Source organism: Neodiprion pinetum, chromosome 4 (genome assembly GCF_021155775.2).
Source record: "Neodiprion pinetum isolate iyNeoPine1 chromosome 4, iyNeoPine1.2, whole genome shotgun sequence".
Taxonomy (NCBI): domain Eukaryota; kingdom Metazoa; phylum Arthropoda; class Insecta; order Hymenoptera; family Diprionidae; genus Neodiprion; species Neodiprion pinetum.
The window spans coordinates 25,807,559-25,828,781 of record NC_060235.2 but is presented as its reverse complement, the minus strand read 5'-3'; the positions used below and the strand labels follow the sequence as shown (position 1 = coordinate 25,828,781).

General features: G+C 37.4%; 1 protein-coding gene and 1 long non-coding RNA gene across 2 annotated transcripts in view; one reads left to right on the top strand and one right to left on the bottom strand.

Annotated features, from left to right (window-relative positions):
• The window catches only part of LOC124217528 (dual specificity protein phosphatase 10), a 112,853-nt gene that overhangs the window by 17,457 nt on the left and 74,173 nt on the right, over nt 1-21,223 (top strand). Inside the window, exons 2-4 of the mRNA XM_046623298.2 lie at nt 1,538-1,716; nt 3,315-3,771; nt 8,531-8,749. Coding sequence (XP_046479254.1) covers nt 3,576-3,771; nt 8,531-8,749 — 415 coding nt within the window. The 5' untranslated portion in view covers nt 1,538-1,716; nt 3,315-3,575. The remainder of the gene's footprint in view (nt 1-1,537; nt 1,717-3,314; nt 3,772-8,530; nt 8,750-21,223) is intronic.
• Nucleotides 1-21,223, bottom strand: part of LOC124217530 (uncharacterized) — a 104,284-nt gene that overhangs the window by 16,719 nt on the left and 66,342 nt on the right. Inside the window, exon 4 of the long non-coding RNA XR_006882837.2 lies at nt 3,120-3,689. This is a non-coding gene — a long non-coding RNA (uncharacterized lncRNA). The remainder of the gene's footprint in view (nt 1-3,119; nt 3,690-21,223) is intronic.

Here is a 21,223-nt window from a genome sequence, read left to right as displayed (position 1 = left end):
ATTCGCACCATGGCACGTGCGATGGTCAGTCGCAGAGAATGAAATTATCGCTCCACGTTTTATAACGAAATGTCACCAAATATATCGGCCTTCGGACGAAGTAATAGTTCTTATGGAAATTCATTGACCGAAAACTGATTTTGTTTTTGTTCATTTTATTACGAGATAGTCGTTATACGTTGAGTATTTAGCAGATTATTCTATCTTTGAGCCACGAAGATCTCTTGAAAATGAAAAAAGTAGAAAGTGCTGGCATTGCGGGAAAAAAGCTCAGTTGTCGATGCTTTCTTTCAAATCGCTTCGAGATTGTTAAATATTTAATAGATTTCCTTCGATTTAATTTAAAAATCCCAGGATAATAAAGACAAGGGTTCCACTCAATTTATGGTAAATGGTCTTCTGAATAAAATAAGAGATCGCAAAATGAAATGAAACGAGTTTACTAGACTTTTAACGATATTCAATCAATTTAAAACGCTTATGACTCTAGTATTTCATATTTTTATATCCCGACTAGGTATTCGCAGCTTACGAATATATTAATTTGATAATTAATTAAATTAAAATTGAATAAATTTGCTAAAAAGCATCGATATCTAGCTTTACCAACCTTTTCAAATTCGATCACAGCTCGATAACTTTCTACTCGAGACAATTCGTGCACTGCACTTCCACGAGTCTATCCTTCGCACGTGATGTTGTGCAGATTCTATATTGAACTTCGGGTAGACCCGTCGTCCTTCGCTGAGACAATATCACGAGAATAAATACGGTCAAGATTTTTTCTACCCACTTCCGTCTTCCGTAAAGTCCGTACTTGAGGTGGTGTGCATTTGCATATTCTTCGTGCCTCGGAAATGTAGACTCTTAGCGGACAATATCGGCCGTCAGAATTAATATTGCAATGTAGCGAAGATGTGAGGAATGAAAAATGTGAAATTGAAAAGATTAAGCAATAGGAACGAATCGGAACACACGAGCGAAACGATTACCGATTTTTAAGATAAAAATATGTTTATAACCTTGTCATGGATATTCAAACATACACCTTTAACAACTGGTTCAGCAACAGTTTGGACCATCGTTTTTTCTTCCCCGATTTTTCGTTTCTCGCTCCACCGACAAAGGCAGACGTATCGTCTCACCGCGTTCCTTGATTTCTGCGCGTAATTAAACTTCTCCGAATCGAACGATATATTCGCAACGTTACAGCCGGACGAAAAGCGCCGTATGCGATATTTTTCGTAATGAGTTTGACAGGTGCCGCTGACTCATTTCGTTGTCCGTTGGTCTCTTTATCTATTGGATAAGTTTGCTCGCGATGACCGACTCGGCACTCAACTGATTGCTTACGCTGCCACAGCGTTCGAGCTGTCCTGTTGAATGCGGTGCAAGTAAGAGGGACTCGTTTCTCATCTCGAGTGTGTGACAGGGTCCGTTTGTGTGCAAAACAAGCCTCACGGCGCTTTGAAGTGTACGCGGCTCTTTTTACAACCAACCCGTTTACGTATGCGTGTCTCTCTCTCTCTGCTCGCAGATCAACGGGAGGTTTCGAATCGCAAATCTCTGCCAGGTTGAGATTTTTAATATCGACCAAGGCCTCCGATGTGAGTCACGATCGGACGCCCGTGACCGGAGAATCCAAGGTCCCCCCCTTCGTCCAGGATCTTAACCCTTGCAACAGCCATCGAGGGATGAGCTCCGCTTTTTGAACGCGTAAGTTTTGACCACTAAATTTTTTACCACTCGCAATTTACCGCGAGACGTGTGATCAATTATTTATTTATGCATTACTCAAAAATACTTTTTTTTTACGTTGGAACTCGATGGGTGTACTAGAAGCAATGTTTCACTACCAATTGGGCGGTAAAATTGTTTTACAAGTAATTTATAGCATTCTCTTGAGTGAGGTATATGGCAAATATGATTTTCTTTGTTCGCTGAATTTACTGAAATCTAGTGAAATTCTTTTTATTGTCATATCCGATGACGATTCTTTGCTTTACCTAACGTAGATTCTATTTTGAATTTCCTGTTCTAAATAAAGTCTGCGAATATTGAATTTTTGATCGCAGGTACGTCACGTCAAATATTTCCACAGATTCTTCGAAACAAGCCAAAAAATTTGACGGATGTTTGCAAGTTTTAGTTCAAATTCAGCGGCAGAATATTGCTAACGAATTAATAGGAATTTCTAGCTTTGTTATTTCGTTGTAACGAGGTAGAAATCGAGAAAATTTGCGAACCAAGTTCGTAGGTGACCAACTGTTATGGTGTTTTTGAAACTCAATTACAGACTCTTCTGCAAATTCTAGGCACGTACGAATTCTGACGTTATCAAAATAAAATTACACTCACGGTCAAAATAAACCTAGGGATTTTGGTGTTGTCTAGTCGACGAATTTTACAAAAATAAAATAACGTACGTATTAATTATTAAAACTGGCTGGATATGAATTTATACTGTCACGGAATTTACGCAATGAATAACGTGTTTGATAAAATGATAATAAACGTATTTCAGAAGAATTCACTGTAAGAATCACCTTTCGAAACCATTTAGTGAAAAACCGGAACCTATTTTCTTGGGAACCATACGATTTCGTGACAGAAATACTGTCTTTATCTAAAAATCGAGTGATCGTGTAGGATTTCCGATATTTTAATATATTATAAGATGGCCAGATTCATGCAAAACCCAGAAAAAAAATGTTTCAATACGAATTCTTCTACTATTTCCACCACCATTACCACTTGTTTGTTCCAGACGTGAGTTAATTGAATTCAAATAAATTTCAATGGAATAAAATACATTTTTTTTTTTTGTTTACGTTAAGTTGCTTATTTAATAGGTTCATATTTAAATAAAATCTTTTCGTTTCAACCATATCCAAACAACTTTGTCTCAAAGTATAATGTTTTCTCAAAAATCAGCTTCCGGTTTCACGAGGTTGTCGGTTACTTGATAATAAATAACCACCAACGAACCATTTTGCTCAAGCCAGAATAAAAATGACCAAAACGTGAACTAAACTAAAAAATTTAACCGAGCATATAATATTACGCTGAACGAAAAAAGAAAAAAAACAATAATCAGCGTATTATGCAAAAACACTCACTCGACAGAGATCAGCCCGGATGAGCTCAGGTCAGATAGGCAGACACACGATGTTTACATCGGCGACTTGTTAATACCTTTGATATAACTAGGAGTCTCAGAGAGGCAGACATCGGAGGCTGCCAAGACGGCGTGCCGACAGGTGGGTGAGTCAGGCTCTGTGAATGATAATGAACACAGGTACTACGAATTACAGAGTAATCTCGACAAAGGAAGGAGATCGAGGGCCGTAAAGAGCGCGGCAAGGTCCTCCCTTCCTCTCATCGTCACTCGGCATCCGCATCCGGACACGTGACCCGCGGCACCTCAGGCATCGAAAGTCGAAAAGCACATGGCCGTCGATCGGCACGCGGCATTGATGACGACGTTGTCGAGGTGCCGGTAGTAAACACCGGGAACGACGGCCTCCAGGAACGCCGCCTTCAAGCCGCCCCCGATTTCCGATATTCGAGAAAAGATGAGCGCCTCACTCGCCAGCAGAGCCGCCGCTCTCTTAGTGCCGCAGACGCAGCAGCAGCCGTCGTCGTCGTCGTCGCCGTCGCCGTCACCTCCGTCGCAGTCCTCGAACTCCCTGCAACAACGAAAAGTCTCTGTAAGACAGTTCGCACCGAGTTTCGAAACCAGCAGGAGTCTCACCTTAGCGCTGAAACGACGTGAGTCACGTTCTATTGCTTACTTTAGCGCTGTAAGATTGATCGATTAATCGAGTTTGTTCGGAACAACGATCGATCCTTTAATCGAAGTTACCTCGTCGTAAATCTGCAGGTCGATCGGTATAGAAATAGAGACCGTCGATTAATCGATATAACCGCACAGCACTAGTTTATGTAATGCACGGCTTTTTATACAAGGATATTTTTGCGAAGACGTTTAGTGGCCTATTTTTTTTTCTCACAAGTGGTGATCAGTGGATTTCAACTGATATACGGCGAGTGATAGCAAAACGTTCGAAGTGTGCTGTTCGAGTTCGTTTCGGTCGATACTCGAGTTTTTGGTGACAATGGACCATGAAAAAGATTGTTAATTTTCGGTATTTATAACTCTACAATCAATTATTTGATTCGTTTGGAGTTTATTTTATTCAAAAGTGTGTAGATCGAGTTTCATTATCATATATAGGGAAACGTGGGGCACGACAATTACTTTTTGTCTATCTATCTGAAATTGAATTTTTCATCCAATATTGACAACTTTTTAATTTAACAAAAGGAAACTGGAAAAAATAGCATCAAAGCAAAAAGAATAAACCAACCAATGATCCTGTCTCTAAATTAGAAGCTGTAAGGGCAACGAGGAGGATACGATTGTTAATAACAATGCTTCCTGATAATCGATACTAGTAAGAAAAATGTTAAAATGAAACCATAATCGAATTGAATAATCGGTTGTTGAGGTGTAAATGGTCAAAATTCACTCACTTTTTTATGATTGTAACAAGTTTTTTCGGTAAAGTACAAAAGCTTGTCATATGATCCCAAAAATATTAAAATCAGCAGAGTTATATCATTTTGAACATTCCACTTGTGACATCTCCTTTAAAATTGTTCATATCTAAGCTTGATATTGACTTTATCTGAAATAATTTTGTCCATTTCGTTCAACGGGTATTCCTGCTTCATGGAATATATTTAGGAGCTTGATCCTTGCAGAATTTTTGCGTGCCATGTCACCCCTTGAAGACAAGGTTTTCGGGTCTGTTGCAGGCTGCAAGAAACCGCGATAGCTAGTCACGTTTCTTTCCGATCCATCTAAGCGATTTTTAATTATTTTCAACACAGTAAACAAACTTAGCACTTACGACCTAAAACAGTCTAGACTTCTTAAGTGACCTTTTGTTCGAACGTTCGGAATCTTAAACATTTTACAAACTGGTAAAATACAGAGATCAGAATTGTTAATACATGTCATTTTTTTTTTTTTTCCAAACCCGCTTGAAGTTCCAGTCAATTCAAATCCAAATACTCAGAAGCAGTAAAGTTTGTTTGTAAATTTTCTTGAAATTGCGGCATAAATCCTGCCGTTGCGTCACGGCCTTCCTGACGGCATAAGCAGCAATACAGCTCACCTAGTTCGCATGGCGTGATTAAAGTTTGCGGTTTAGCTCGCAACGTCCGAGCCCGAAGGATTGTTTTTGTTCAATTTCCGAGATTATAGATCTCACGTAAGCGGCTTGCGGCTAAGCCTCAATTTCCGACAGCTCCGTGAGCCGGTCCGCTGCACGATTGTGCAACGATATCAGTGTGACGGCTCATTCGTCGTGTCGACCTTCGAGTTTTGCGGTGAGAGATCATGCGAATGCCTGATGGATGCTCAAAATGGTGATTCGGGAAATGTTGTCCTCAAGAATCCGGTCGTGGGGATTCATCGGGATGTTTTAGTTGTTTATACGTGCGGTATTAGCGCTAAATCATACGCAAGATTATTCACTCGGTGATGACTTACGGTATTAGCAATCATTAGAAAAATCAGGATAATCCCTCGTCACAAGTTAATTCATAATAGTTACGCTGCGCAATATCAAATTCTACCTCGGTAGGCACTCGAATGAATCTTTTTTTTCTCTACACTGCATTGATTCCACGAATTAAATGGCATCAAGAAAAACATTGAATGTGATCAGGATTCTTAGTTTTCGTAGCATAAAATTTTGAAATTAATGATTTTCTTTGCATTTAACTGTCGATTTCGATTAATGCGATATTCTATTGGTTTCTGTCAGAGCTTAAAATTCAGTTTGATCCATCGCGTTTCAAACAAAATATATAGTCAAATTCTTCAAGTAATATCATCAAACACTTGTTTTTTAAGTACAACGTAAACTATGCAAAATTATATGTTTTGCGATTTTCGTTTCGACGAATATCATACCAAACATTTTACAAACTCCACGTAGAGTCTCTTAATTGTGAAAATGGGCCTCGTGGCGCCATTCTCCGTGCGAAATAAAGACATTCTTTCGACATTTATGGCACTTTCTTTAACTTTGCCGATGTTTTACAATATTTAAACAATCAATTTTGGTTTGGAAAACTGAGAGCTTTTTCTGCGATCCTTAGACAATACATTGATATTTTTTTAAATATCACGATCAGGAATTTCACCCAGTGTGCCCGTTACGCGATTCTACTTAGGTGTGATGTATTAGAGTTAAAGCTTGAGTTGAGCTTTCTCACAAGTCTCATTTCTAAGATATGAACGGTTTAAAATAGTGGAGACTCTCAGTTTTTATACGTTTAAATTCGAATGCCTACGAAATCCTGACATGATGCACCATTTTTCTATCAGTGGGCGTTTTGACCATGTAGAAACCTTTGGGGAGAAAAATTTAGATTTCGTCATGGCAAGTTAAGAAATGATTTCCGTTGCATAGCATAGTTGATTCAATCTTCTCGGCAACCTTTTTGGTCATTCTCATTTCACTTTAAAGTAGCTGTTGCACAGTTTTCGCGCCGAAGAAATCTCGTTCAATTTAATAATATTACACGGTTACGTATTTTCGCTTTATTTGACTTTAGGAATCCACAAAATCAATTTATAGCTTTGAGCTGAGAATGCTTACATTGCGTACAGTTTTAGACTTAAAGCGTACAGATCACCGCTGCGGTAGTCAACGTAATGTAATTTCACGCAATAGATAATCGTAACCACTGAAACTTTCGATACAAGTATGTATCAGCGCAATCAGATTAATTTTCAAACTTCGTCATTAACTAAAAATCGAGCTAAGAATACCAGCGTGTAAAGAATTCCTGATTTTTATCTGCTATGCGTAAAATCTCGGTCTTTCTAAGGTTTGATTTCGAACAAAAATTTCCAGAGATTTTTGAAACCGTTATTTTTCTATTCTTCTAACTTTTGAATTTCGATTCACACTGTGGTTCACATTCATCCTTAACCGATTCCGTGACGTACAATAATTCAGCCCTCTCAAATTGAAGTAAATATATACGATTAGAAAAACAGCGTTAATAATTGTTAATTAAGTTTCATGAATCAACCAATTACCGAGTAAGCATAACAGTTTTTTATGCAACCGCGTAGAGAGCTGCCGAAATAATACCCGTTTTTATCGATACTCGTGCTGAGTGTCGTCAAGTCGTGTAACAGTTGATGACCAAAAGCAAGAAATTGAACTGCGTCGTTTAATTCGGTGTTCTGATCATAATAAATAAATAAATAGCACTTGAATTTGTCTCTTCGTAGCTTTTCAGCCTTTCTACCGTAAAGTTTAGCGACGTGACGATGGTTAGGATATCGACAATTTGTCAATGAAATAGCTGATCGATCAAATTATGCCTCCCAAATCTTGATGATATTCAGTCCCGTGTTGTTTTAATACGTTTTCGACTATGCTAATTAATTTTTACCACGACTTGATAAGGCTTCGTGGATACAAAAACCGATTATGATATACGTTTCAAAATTACGCATTCTCGTGCAACACCTGCAGTTTTTATACGAAACAATAAACGATTATTAGGTTCTTCTTGCTTAATTGAGTCCAAAGAAAAAATACGTTGAAAACACCATTTTGATCGTAATATTATCGACAATTTGTATGGAGGGAAAAACGTCTCGAATTATAAAATTTGGAGTGAAATTCAAGTTACAACTAATCAAAACCTGACAAACAATACGGGTCTATCATATAAAAAAAAAAAGTGGAATGACGCAATCCGTTTCAAATCGTTGACAACCAAGATCGTCTAATAAAAATTCATAACTGATTGTTGTTTTCTTTTACTGAATTACTCTGACCTAATTCTGTTGGGTTTAAAATTCGTTCAGTTTGTTAGATCAAACTTTAGTCTGACTATTTTTGATTCTAACCCTCAATCTAATATACATAATTAGTGAACCCATAAAGTTTCCGAAAAAGAATTTAATAAGCTTTCTTTTGTGTTTAGATTATCGAATTTATCGCTCACCCGTTAAACCTGCATAACGTCTCTGTCAGATAATAAATAATTCCCAACCGATTAGTAAATAGAGAAAAGAAAAGAAATCGCCTCGCGGTACGTAACGGGAGACACGTGCTTCGATAATGACAACGACATACAAAATTAGTTATGACCCGCAGTCCAGAGTATATATACAGTTATAATATATAACATATGTATATGTGTATAGACTTTTCTGGGTATAGAAAATGTCTACGTATGAAATAACAAAAGCTGCACGCAACACTCGAACCGTACAATTGAACTGCAACTTAACGCTGTATAAATTAAATCAGAATAAATATATGGGCTGTTTCTCTGAAAATTCTCACATGCAAGAAAAGCGTGTCGGTATTCGGAACAACCACCCACACGTACCGTACGGTTGAGCATGGCGCAATGAGTTTGGTGCACCGACTATCACCATTGGCATTCGAGTGACCGTATGAATGTGTTTGTTACATTCACATAGCCGCCGAGGTGACTGTGCCGGAGGAAGAACCGGTGCTCAAACGAGCCGCTCTTCCCGACGAAGCAACACGTCAGGCGACCGAAGCAAGGCGAGACGACACCGACGGAGAAACGGGAGACGAAACGACGCCCGAGATGATGCCGGCCCTCACCCGCATTCCCTCAGCCTCTTCAACCCTGCCGCGGGTCCATCGCCTCACACTGCGCACCGTCACAGCACGTGAGTCGATTTTTCATCCTTTGTCTTGGGCAGGGGTAAGAAAAGTAGATCTGGAGTATCGAATATCGATGGACGCGAAAATCTTGTTCGTAGAATTTAAAAATGTGGAAAGCTCAAGCACGGAAAATTGAAAATATAGAAAGTCGATGTACGGAAAGGTCGGAACATGGAACAGCAAGATCGAGAATCTGTATACGATTTTGTATTACCGAGGAGAATCCTTATGATTCTGCAGTTCGGTATTATGTGTTCTGATATGTGCAATCTTTTACTTTTCCGTTCGGATTCGATTTTCAATATTTTTGAATTGTATAAATCGAAAGAAAAAAAAAATTCTACAACGCCGTATGAAATTTTTTGAATCAATACTGTATAGAATTATAAAATTTCATATGGTGAAATGGAATTTTTTTTTTCTGCCGACATGTTAAATGATATTTCTTAAATAAAAACCTTCTTTTCCTGAAATAGAACATAAATTATCTCAAAATTCACAAATTAAATGCATAAATTGGAAATATTTATTGAAAAACTATTAAAATCAGTAGGCATTGGAATTCTACTGCGAATATCTTTTGAATGGCTAGAGTAATCGATTAACCACAAAAGACCATTTTTGTAGAGCGTTCAATTTCCTATAAATATTGACTTTGCGATTGGTTAAACGATCTATTGTTGACAAGATATGACCATTTTTATATGATACTAAATTGAAAATGGAAAACTATGATGAGCATAATCTTCCCGTTAATATTAAGAGCTCATACTTGGTGAGTACTTTCTAGAGGTACCTAGGAACTAGTTTTCGTGTGTCGGATCCAAAAAAAGCAATACTTAATTTTTTTGACCCACCCTAATCATTACCACTACGAACTTCAGTCGCATGAAAACAAAATTACAAAAATTTTTTTTTAAATAAAAAATTGATGTTTTTAGACGTTGAGATTATAATATTTCAACTAGCTACGACTCGTACGAAGTTCCGTTGCTCCTTCTCAATTGTAATTTGATAGCGTGATTTGAAACGGTACATTCTTGAAATGAAGATCATTTCAAATCGTTAAAAATCGAATTAATATAATCAATAACAACGAACTGATATGTATCGATTGGTTTCCAAGTAATAATTCTAATTATCTTGCTAGTGTTAAGAGAATAGAAAAATGGAACGGGCGACAGGTGTGAAGGAGATGATAATCGATTGGCGGTGTTAAGTAGTATTCACTTATAGATACCCAGATGAATCATTATTTCACGGAATCGTTTTCTCGTCAAGCACAACGTTACGTGTATTTGTTATTGTTTCATTTTACGCTGATAGTGACTTCTTTTTTACACTTAATGATATAACGTTACCATCTTTTTCAGTTTTATATCTCAAATAATCGATTGCGCAAGATTAAAAGTGAGTAACATGATTGACACCCGAGGTCAGGTTTTTCTCAAGTCAAATCTAGATTCTCCACTTGTTTTCCATCACTGAGAAGTTATATTAAGAAATACAATATAACTGGTCAAATTTGACAGGCCATTAGTACATATTGACTTTTTACCGATAACAGACGAACTTTCGACGTTGAGTCGAAGTGATTCTGCGTTTAATCATTGCACCGGTCAGATAAAAAAAAAAAAAAAAACCATGAGTCAGAAATGAGTGTGACTTTCAACATATTATTTATCTATTTATTTATTTATTTATTTATTTATTTATTTATTTATTTATTCGTCCAATTTTCGGGATAAATTTACTCACAACTATTCGTCAAATTTTGCCTGCAATCAGTCTTGCTTATTCTCAACATTTAAAAACCATCAAATCGAATGTATTTGAAATTTTCCAATCACTTCCTTACCGGCAAAGATCGAACGCACTGCTCTCGTTGCACAATGCACAAGCCAGTCGGACACGATAAATCTATCGACGATCGCTATAACGATCAACGGGTGAGTCAATTCCTAACGTCACAGCGAAACCGCTTTCTATCTGTTTTAATATATCGAACTGTGGTATACGTAACGCGTTCAGAAGGAGATGAGTTCACGTATGCAAGTATAACTATCAACATTCCCTGATTCTGTTTTTCACTTTTTAAATTTCCGTTTCACTCCTCGGATGCGTTGTTCTTTCTTTTTCTCAGCAAAAAATTTCAGCCACCCAAGAACAGAAATAAGTACACAAGGATTACTCGTAAGATTTTAAGGACAGACATATCTTCGGACAAAGCCAGAGATATTCTTGTCAGTCAAGTCATGCGAGTCTTATTCGTTTTCAAATGATTTAATTTTTATTATCTTTATACGCCCACGAAGAAATGTTTTCAGCAACTGGAGTAAGGTTGACAGTATTTTTATTAATTGGAAAAATTATTCTCGTTTATCAGCGATATTTTAACAAGTGGAACAAGTGTTTTTTTTTTTTTTTTTTTCTACATGTGAGCAATAAAAATGTCGTCAATCTGTCAGATTGATTGCAGTACTAAATGAATGATCGGAAAGTAAGACAAAATGTGTATATTGTGGGTTGAAATGTTTGAACATAGATACTTAAAAGTCTGGAACCCAGTCGACAATTTAATGAACTCACATATGAGAAGTGAATGTGCCTATTACTGCACATTCTTTGATATTTGGTAATACAATCGCTGGATCAATTACCTGTAACGAACATGACAGACAATTGCGAGATCGAAAAAAATTATTAAAATCAACTGTATCTGTTGTGTGATTGCGTTTGTTACAAAAAGAAAAGCATATATTTAATAATGAATATACGCCCTAAATCGAGCGGGATTGATAAAAAAAGGTTAAAAATACTTCACAAACATTTCTCGGCCGTCGTCCGAGTGACGCACGCCATTCGATTTTATAGGTCGATGCAATTATCTTATTCTATAATACACTATCTATGTCCTACTTGCGTGTCATACATACACGAAGTTTTTATTTTTTAGCAGCTGTGCAAATTTCTCATTAGTCCCTTTGACACTTTTCAAAATTTTCCGGATTGATTATTTTCTTATTATTACGATTTTCAAACCTGAAGGTTGTGAAAAAATCTAAATTGATTGAGTTGTGTTTTCGAAATTCAGGACGTATACAATCGACTTTCGTCATGGTTTTTCACCGAAATTTAGTTCGAATTAAATTTAGTATTACATATAGCATACACTTTTGAGATCTACGTGATAATCATTCAGAAGTTAAAAATATTCGAAATTTTTCAATCGGAAGTGACAGAACCTTAAAAAATTTCATGGACAACCTAAACTAAACGCGTCGTTTTCTCCCCAAATTTCATCAGAATTGGTCGAGTCATTCTCCCGGGATTCATGATACAACATCATATTTATACATACGTAAACGCAGTGTGTAGAAAAGAATTATACAAGTGATGAAACAAGTTTCCAAGTTGAATCAAATATTTTTCACGGAAGTGCCAATGTTCGTGATGACAAATATAATTGGCACTCCGCCAGTCGCGATCGTGCCTAATTGGTTTTCACCATTGTTTGCTACAAACAGTCTGAGGATGTTAATTCAAGCCACGGTTAAAACTGCATTAGAAAGTCCATGTTCTAAGAAAATAGTCAAATTTTCTCTTCATCTACTGGGAATCCAAAATAAAAATGAATAAATAATGTAAAATGAGTTACTGCAAAATTTCCCACCGATCATCCAATTTAAAGATTGAATATTTGTTTTCTCAGATATACGAATTAGTTTGATTTATTCAAATAATTGTTCTCTGCTTCTTATTTTTTTTTTTTTTTTTTTATGGAGGCGTTTTCATTGCATGTACATAAGTTTATATGTGTAATATATAAACATTTTTGTAATATAAATTACGAGGAAAAGGATGACGCGTTGCAGATCGCTTCGCAAAATTTGTCGTTGCTAAAGCCTGCAGACAAAACCGCGTGCGGTACGATGCGGAAACGTCATCGGTTGTGCAGTGTTTACACTTCGAGAGCCAATTCCCATGACAAGTGCGCGCCTTGGAACTATAATCTAATCCGCACAAGGAAATCCAACCTGCCAACTGAGCTATTTAAATTCTCTTGAGCCTGTGAAGCTGTGCATGCTTCTTTCTTTTTTTCCTCTTAATTTTAAACCATTTTCAACGAAGTCTGTATGTGTAACCTTGGCGAAAAGAAATTTGCAAAGAAATTTGAGATTATTCAAATTATAGACCACTGTTAAAGTTCTTCGGTGTTTTTTTTTCCCACTCTTTTCAACATCACTTACGCGTTTTTTATTTACACGGTTAGTTGTTCTAATTCTCTTAGAAATTTCACCTCTCCGTAAAAATCTCACCATTTTTCTTCCACAAGTATTTTCTTTTCTACGTTTCTTAGAATTTTTTTTTTCTGCAGCTGCTTCTTTCAGCAAACATGAAGTTTATTGTTGTAACGCTCTTTGATGTTGGTCCTGTTTTTTCGAGAAGGTTTGAATTAACTTGATAGAAAATAAAAGAAACTTCGGAAATAGAATAATAACGAAAATTCGAATTTGAAAAACGTGGAATATTGAATTTTAAGAGATAAGATGTTCTCAACTTTTCACTTGCAAAAGTACAAAAACGATTAAAAAAATCTCAAGCAATTGAAAGAAAGTTTCTATTCAAATGAATTTTTTCACAAGAATTCTATTCAGAGATCATTGAAGTGAAGTGAAGACTTGAATACAGGTAAAAAAATGTACCATGGTCAAATTCGGAAACGCCTGTTTCAAATAATTGGGTTTCGGTTCTGCAGTATGACTTATTATTATCATGCAATGCACGTATTTGAGAGTGACTTAATTGCACGATGAATCATTGAATCGGACTGCCGTCAGTCGTTTCCCACTGCTAATGGCATCGTTTCTGTCTGATGCAGACTGTCGCACGCACACATATCGCATTATAGACCATAGACTGATGTTACAACCGTCACGAGATAATCGAGGCATTGATCGTCGCTTCCGAAGTAGGTTTACGTAGATATATCATACGTACGTACGTACGTACATGTTATACGCGTCACAGACATAGCGATGGCTTTTTTTTAAACACCGTTTAAATTGTAGATCGTTTAATCGTAGTAACTTCTATGAAATTGATGTTCCTCAGTTATATGCAACATTCCCTTGAAGTTTTGCAGCCAGAATATCGGTGCATATTCTCTGTAACATTCCGCGTCGAATTGGATCAAGGATATAAAATATGACGTGGCCTGCGACGTATTTGATCGGTAAAAATAACTCGGACCATGCCGGTCGAATTGTTCGATACACAGATAGAGATTAGATTTTGCATCGAGTGTAGACTTGAGGTAAGGAGCTACATCCATGTCGGGGATGCGAAAAACGGTTGAACGAATGTAATTCTATCGATTAGTAACAGTCGCCGTGTCGTTTTCAATATCCTTTTCAAAAACTAAACATAAGTTGAGAATTGGCCTGTTGGTAAAGGGTTGTTTTTAAAATATTGCAACAATTTTAAAAACCGATGTAACAATGAGAAAACAAAATTTATCGAGCTCTCAGGTATCCACTCAATTGGCAGACGTTGAACCATTGCAACGAACGCAGCTTTAGGTTCTTCGATTAAATTTTTTTTCCCACCGTATACGCGTGTCCCCACTTAAAATCAATAACTATAGACAAATACTTCAATTAATAAATCAGTGCGTGTCTGATTTAACCTGATTTCGGACTTCTCAGAATCGCCACTTGGTGTCGCATCAATCCATCATCGTACAATCGAATAATTATTTTATAGCTTCTTACACGACCGCATGCGGAGTAAAGTTAAATTCAAACTTTCTCCGTTCCCTTAATGTGCAGTTTACGAGCTAAACGATACTACATTTCACACAATGTTGGAAAAAATATGTTACTCTCAAAAGTTTCTGATCGTCTCATTGAAAATTCCTATTGACGCTGGCAAACTTCGAATAAGAATTATAAATGTCTTAAGGTTACAAATTTTTTTTTATAAAAACTTGTTTGGATTTTCCGTTTGATATTTCGATAGTATCAAGAAACGGGAATCACTGATGTTAATATAATATAAGTACTGTATAAGTGTATACAGTGTTGATACGTAACTAATGGTGTATCAAATTATACAACTTAACTCTATCTTGAAGTATGGAATTTTCACTACTAAATTCATTCCACGTCTAATGTCACTGGAAATACGGTAAAATATGGAATTTCAAACGGGTACCGGATGAAATTCGAATTGTATCCCTTCGATGGAAAGAGCTTTGAGAGTCCTGCGCCGGCTAACGGTTATCCGGTGTACTGACGGCATTTCGACCGTCTAAAATGCATTTACACTCGAATTGAGTTGAAAAAAATCAAAATTTTATTTCGAACGTATAGTTCAAGGTGTTACAACGAATCGAAATAAGTACAAAGCGATACAAATAGCGAAGAAAATTAACAAAATTTACACAAATTATTTCGAACAAGAAATTCTCAACGAACGGGAAGTTATAAGTCAGGCATTAATTGCGAAGAAAGTCGAAATTAGGATAATTTATGTTTAGATATTATTATTAGAGATGAAGACAGGCACGATTCGTGTTTACACATCGAGGTACCATTGTGCGTTTCCGGTTCCGCGGTTCGCAGTTACGACGCAGAGCACTCGCTCTCGTTTACAAAATCATTATGAACTCATTGTGAATAGCGATACGAGCGTATATAAATGTGAGCTGTTTAATACGATACGAGCGATATGATACGGAGGCGTGGGCGGTGCTGCTATCGGAGCTTCGGCAAGTAGTAATACTTACTCGCACGCTACGCATTCGTTACACATGTATGTAGGTGTAGTTTTGCAGGTTGCACACGGACGGAATTAGCGATATCGGTAACGTTGCTGATTACAGCGAATTTATCGAAAGCTCTCGCTTGATTGGGAAGCTTGGCTATGATTCATCAATTATTATTGGTTCTGCAATGCTTGTCAATTCGCAAGAAATTAGATTTTTTCACACAATCTCGGAGTAGCTTTAATGATGGGAATCGCAAGATTAAGAGCAAGAAATTATAGAAGTTATGTAGAAAATCCCGAAAAGATGTGTAAAGGAATTTCTTTTAAACAAATCGACATAGATTTTAATCAAAAATTGGGAAATAAACCTCCAGCATTTGACTAATAATTTGCAGAATTTTTATGAAATAATCCAGGCGCAACGTTATCTAGTACCTGCAGGAAATTTTCTAAGGCAAGGAACTATAATATGTTCGTTGTGATCGAACTTGCAAACTTCAAGAAATTGTAAAATTTCTAATGGTAGAATTTTGAGTAACAAATTTTTCTCCACGATTCTTGAGAATCCCCCCCGATTTCTCAGATATTTTCCTCAACTATTTAATCAAGCAGTGATTGTGATCAAACTGATACATGTTACCTTAGTTCGAGTACAAATCCATTCATGAAAAGGTAGAAAAAACATATATAGCAGAATTCTCTGCAGATATACGTGTGCAGTATATTCATTTTGCACCCCCTTTTATATTTCACGTGCAAAATAGTGAGCCATTTTAATAATTAGATCACCAATAATTGATCATCGATTAAAAAACTAAGCATCATGTGTAAATGCCACATCCTAAGCTTTGCGAATTCTGCGTATAAGCCGTTGGAGTTTTTTTTTTTTTTTTTGCAACGCAGCAATCTTTATTTCAGACAGCGTTTCGAAACGTGCACGACCATGAATCGCGAAGATATCTGCGGCAGCATCTAATCAATGACATTTTTTTCGTTTCTTTTTTTTGGCCTCAGAATATCAAAGACTTATCGATCCCATTAGTCACACGAAGATGACACAGTATTCAAATGATTACACACACAGAGAAACGATTTGTTAACTTTACCAAATATGGCTATGAGACAGAGGTGATGTTATCGTTGGTTTTCGTTGTTGTTATTTTTTTTATTTTGTTTTTTTTTCTCCTATTAACTTAATGCAAAAGAGTATTGTATTATTTCATTCGTCCGCAAGAGAAGTGAAACTTAAGAACACTTCAAAAATCCATTGATTAGAATTAAACAAATTTTTGTCCAACACTTGATCGCCAAATTTTGCAATGTCAATCCAATTTTTCTTTCTTTCTTGCTTCGCTAGCGTAATAGACTAGAATTTCTGCGCGATGATTTACAGTAAACAGGAGATGCATGAAAGAGAAAAGAGAAACAGAAAAATATAGTAGATGAACGTTATAATTTGTGCTGTCTTTGCAAAAGAAATATAAAATACAATGACAGTGGTAACGATGCAGTGTTATTATCGTAATAACGATTACAATTTACTCGATTAATTTTATCTGACAAATTTCCGTAACCTTTATACCGCTGTATTATATTTTGACCGCAAATTCCGCTCGTGATCTGCGGTTGGGAAACGGTAATAAATGCTTGTGGAATTTCCGTAGAAATGATTCTTGGAAATATGAAACGTAAACGACGCAGTAACCGCGTATAATCCGCGTATAATTTTCATGGATAAACGACTCAATGGGCCGTCGAAGGAGACGAATCTCGGAGCTTGAGCTCGACGGTACATGTCGGATGCTGGGTGTATAGAGTTTCTATATATAAATGCTTAATAAGTGGGTTGCGGAACGCAACGAAAGTTGTACGTAGCCTACGCGTCTCACGCGTGCTTCCAAGTCACGTAGCCGTTGGACACGGCCAAGCAAAAAGAGAGCAACATAAACGAGGAAATGAAAAAAGAAACGCACTCCGTCACCGTGGCAGGTTCTCGGCGGTTATCAGCATGGGTGTTAAATTAAGAATGACGGTCTCCGCAAGCCGGCAGCGTCGCGATTCAACCGCTGTGCGAAATTCTACCGTTGGTTTATCCTGATTTTTTTTTTAAAGCAGACTGGCATCGAGCAGTGTCAGAGTTGTGTTGGAAAATTGGCAAAAATCAGGCAGCTCGATTCCAGGACGAATCGCCCGGACGATGTGAATCAAAAGTTAAGAAGAGAGGAAAAAAAACCGTTTAAATAACCTACAACTGTATTATCCGCGCCAATGATGGCGAACGCGAAGGAAACAACGTTCTTACCGTGATGCAACAGAAGCAAACCCAAGCACATTCGAATGACTCGAGCTATGATGTGAAAAATTTGAAGAAAGGTTTTTATAACAAAAATATTCGAAATGATCTCACTCTGGTGTTTTTTATCCAACTCTCATGATTCCGGGCTTATTTTGTTCGTTATAGAAGTCTAGAAATATTACAAACAGTTATCTCCAGTATGGATCGAAATAAATTGGCATAAGCGACGGTACAACAGATGTTCTTCACGGTGTGGCTAAAAGCTCCGAATTGATAAAGTTCGGACCGCCCGTTACATCGAATGTTGGTAAACGCTTCGCCGCATAAGAGGTGAAGTTATTAGCAACGTTTGGAACTTTGACATTCTATGTAACGCTCGTTCTGAACTTTCATCCTTCCATCGTGGAATCATCCGTGCTGCGTGAAAGCAGAAAAGAGATAATGACCAAAAAACACAAAGAAATCCAAAGAAAATCGTCACCTGGGTACAAGTTTGTCTATTCGGATTATCCGCAACCTTCCTAAGGGTTATTGGATAATTTCAAAGTCTCGGATACCATGCAGCCTGACAACATCGAGCCCGAGTCTTTGCTTGCTATATTGTTATTCACAGTTCTGACGAATCTATAATTTGGTTTTCTATACTCTACCATTCTCCATTTTGACTTTAATACATCTCAACTTTTGTATTATAAAATTCTATGAAACAGATTTTTTCCTTTTCAAAAATTTTATCGAGTCAGCCATTTATTTTATAATCCTTTCAAATCTTTACTCCCAACCCAAATGTTGGTTACAATTAAGATTTCGGTACGACCGATAGCGTAGCTCGGAATTGTGAGTGATACGTCTGGTCGATTGGCAATCCGCCAAGATTTTCCGAATCAGGATATGAAAATCTTGGCGCGTTTAAGGCGTCTTGCTCAATTCACCGACCACGTTACCCACAATTCCTGTACCTGTTTTTCACAGCCACTCCGTAACCAAAATTATACCAACATTTTTCGCGAATTGTGAATAAGATACAGAGGTGGGGATCAATCCAGGCGAACGCAAAGCTTTCGAACAACGAAGTGTGCCAGGCATCCAAACTTCCGTCGAAAACTTGACCGATGGCGGACTTTAGTCACGAATTGCGTGATTGGGGAGATTAATTAAGAGTACAAATTAGCGAGTAAATAATTTGATTAAGGTGACGGAAGATGCTACAGCGAATTCAAATGGCGTACCTAATCCACTTCCGGAGGCAAGCCGTACGTAACGTCGACGAGACGTAGCGCTGCTCCGAGTCCCGCGGGAGACCAGGAGTCCAGGAGGAATCGGGAAGCGAGTCGCTGCGTCGTCGAAACGAGACGGCGAGTAGTTGTTCCGTGTTTATCGGGAGGCGGGATAGAGCGTTGCTCGCGTGTGTACGAGATGATGTCATGATGTCAGCGTCTATCTTTGGCCGGGAGTGGATGACCACACAAGACGCACACGCGCGTTTGCCGCAGCTTAAAACCCTGCCGCAGGTCCGTGTGTGTGAATCGTGGCGATATTGCCGATGCGAGAATCGATTCTGCCGTCACACACGCTCAAGATACAGAAGACGACGCTACGTTCTCAAGATAAGAAAAAAACAGAACTCTCCTTCGTAGATTTCGATCGGAAGAAAATTGACGTTGGAGGTTCGTAAATTTTAAGGAGTTCCTTCGCCAGTAAATTCCACTAAAAATCGTCGTGCTACAGGCGGAGAAGCTCCTTCTTGCGTAAGGATAAACGCAGATTTTGAATTTTTCGTAAGGTCAAAGCTTGTTCTCTAAATTTTTTAGCAATTTCTTGCAATAAGTTTTTGATACTCGTTATACTTGCCGCGATTTTATCGCGAATTTTATAACGACTTTTTAGTGATTCCTTTTTCAACGTCAGCTCATTAGTTGAATTAATTTTCTCAACTGACTAATGTCGAGTTCTTGGTTGGAGACATCTTCGAGTACCTACGTTAGTTATATTGATAATAATCATCATGACTATCCACTTTAAGGTTAAATTTTTTTTTAAACCGACTGAATTAAAGAAGCAAACGCATTTCGCGGTTAATGAACCTCCTTGAGGTGATTCGTTGATCGGATATCAATTCCTTTTAATAATTTTATAACGAGATAGTTGTACGTACATCGAGGAAGTAAACTTTCGAGATCTCTTTGAGAATACAATAATTGAAAACGCCGGAAAATATAAATAATAGCTGAGATATCGATGCCTCGTTTCAAATCATTCTCAAATTGTTAAAAATCTAGTGGATTTGTTCGTATTTACTCTACGGTGATTTATTTTACTCAGGGTACAACTTTCTACAATTTCACTAACAACAAAATACTCTTTTTCCATCGTGCTGGTATCGTTAAATATTTAATTTTACAACATTGCAGCAATATTGGTTATGCTTAACGAACGGCAATACCAAATTGACCGATGAAAAAAAATCTGTTTCAATGGTTTTATAAAACATAATCTTCTGAATAAAACGAGCCATGTTAGAGCGAAATCTCAGGAATCTACCAGATCTTCGACAATTTTACAACGGTTCAAAACAAAGCATCGATAGCTAAGCTTCTGTTTATCAATTCCAGAATTTTACATTTTGGCATATCTTCGAAGCAATCTTCTTTTAAAAATTTGATAAACACTCCATACATGATCGACTGTCTCGCAATAAAACTGTTCAAACGAATCCCTTCTTTGGGCCAACCAACCTCCTTACAGTGCCTGCAATCACGACCGTCTGTCGCTCTCAGGAAGCCGATATTACTATACGAGATAGCAGTTAGCGGAATAGATAGGGACGCTGGTTCCTTGTTACAGCAGCAAGAGCAGTAGTCCGCTTCGGATAGCATAGCGTCCGGATATCCGGTTTACTGACTCGAATTGTACATCGAAGCGACGTGGGTTCAGGGTGAGGCGGCGAGGCGGTGTTATTTATGTTACACTTTATTTTCACATTTTTTTCGTTCAACCTCACGCAGAGACTCGAGATACAGAGTTTAACGTCAATGTCACAGCGATTGCGATGCCTCGATTTTGGATCAACTCGCGTTTGCATTTGACATAACTTTGATAAATGTCGAGAGGATTATCGTATTCTAGAATACTCGACGAAAAAATTCACCACTGTGAATAAAGTTTTAGACTTTCGGAATTTCGTTTCAGTTTCATTTTCAACAAAATGACTGATCAGTTTTCTGACTGTTTCTAGTAGGTCCGATCTTTCCTCTCATTTCAAAATTTTGCGAGTCTTTGTATTTGTCAAAAAATAAGTGTCTCGTGAACTGGTGAACTCACCATTGGAATGAGAAATTTAAAAACGGCGAACCAACAGGCCGTTTTTTTATTAGAGTCGTGATACCAAAAGAAACGTGATTTCATGATAGTA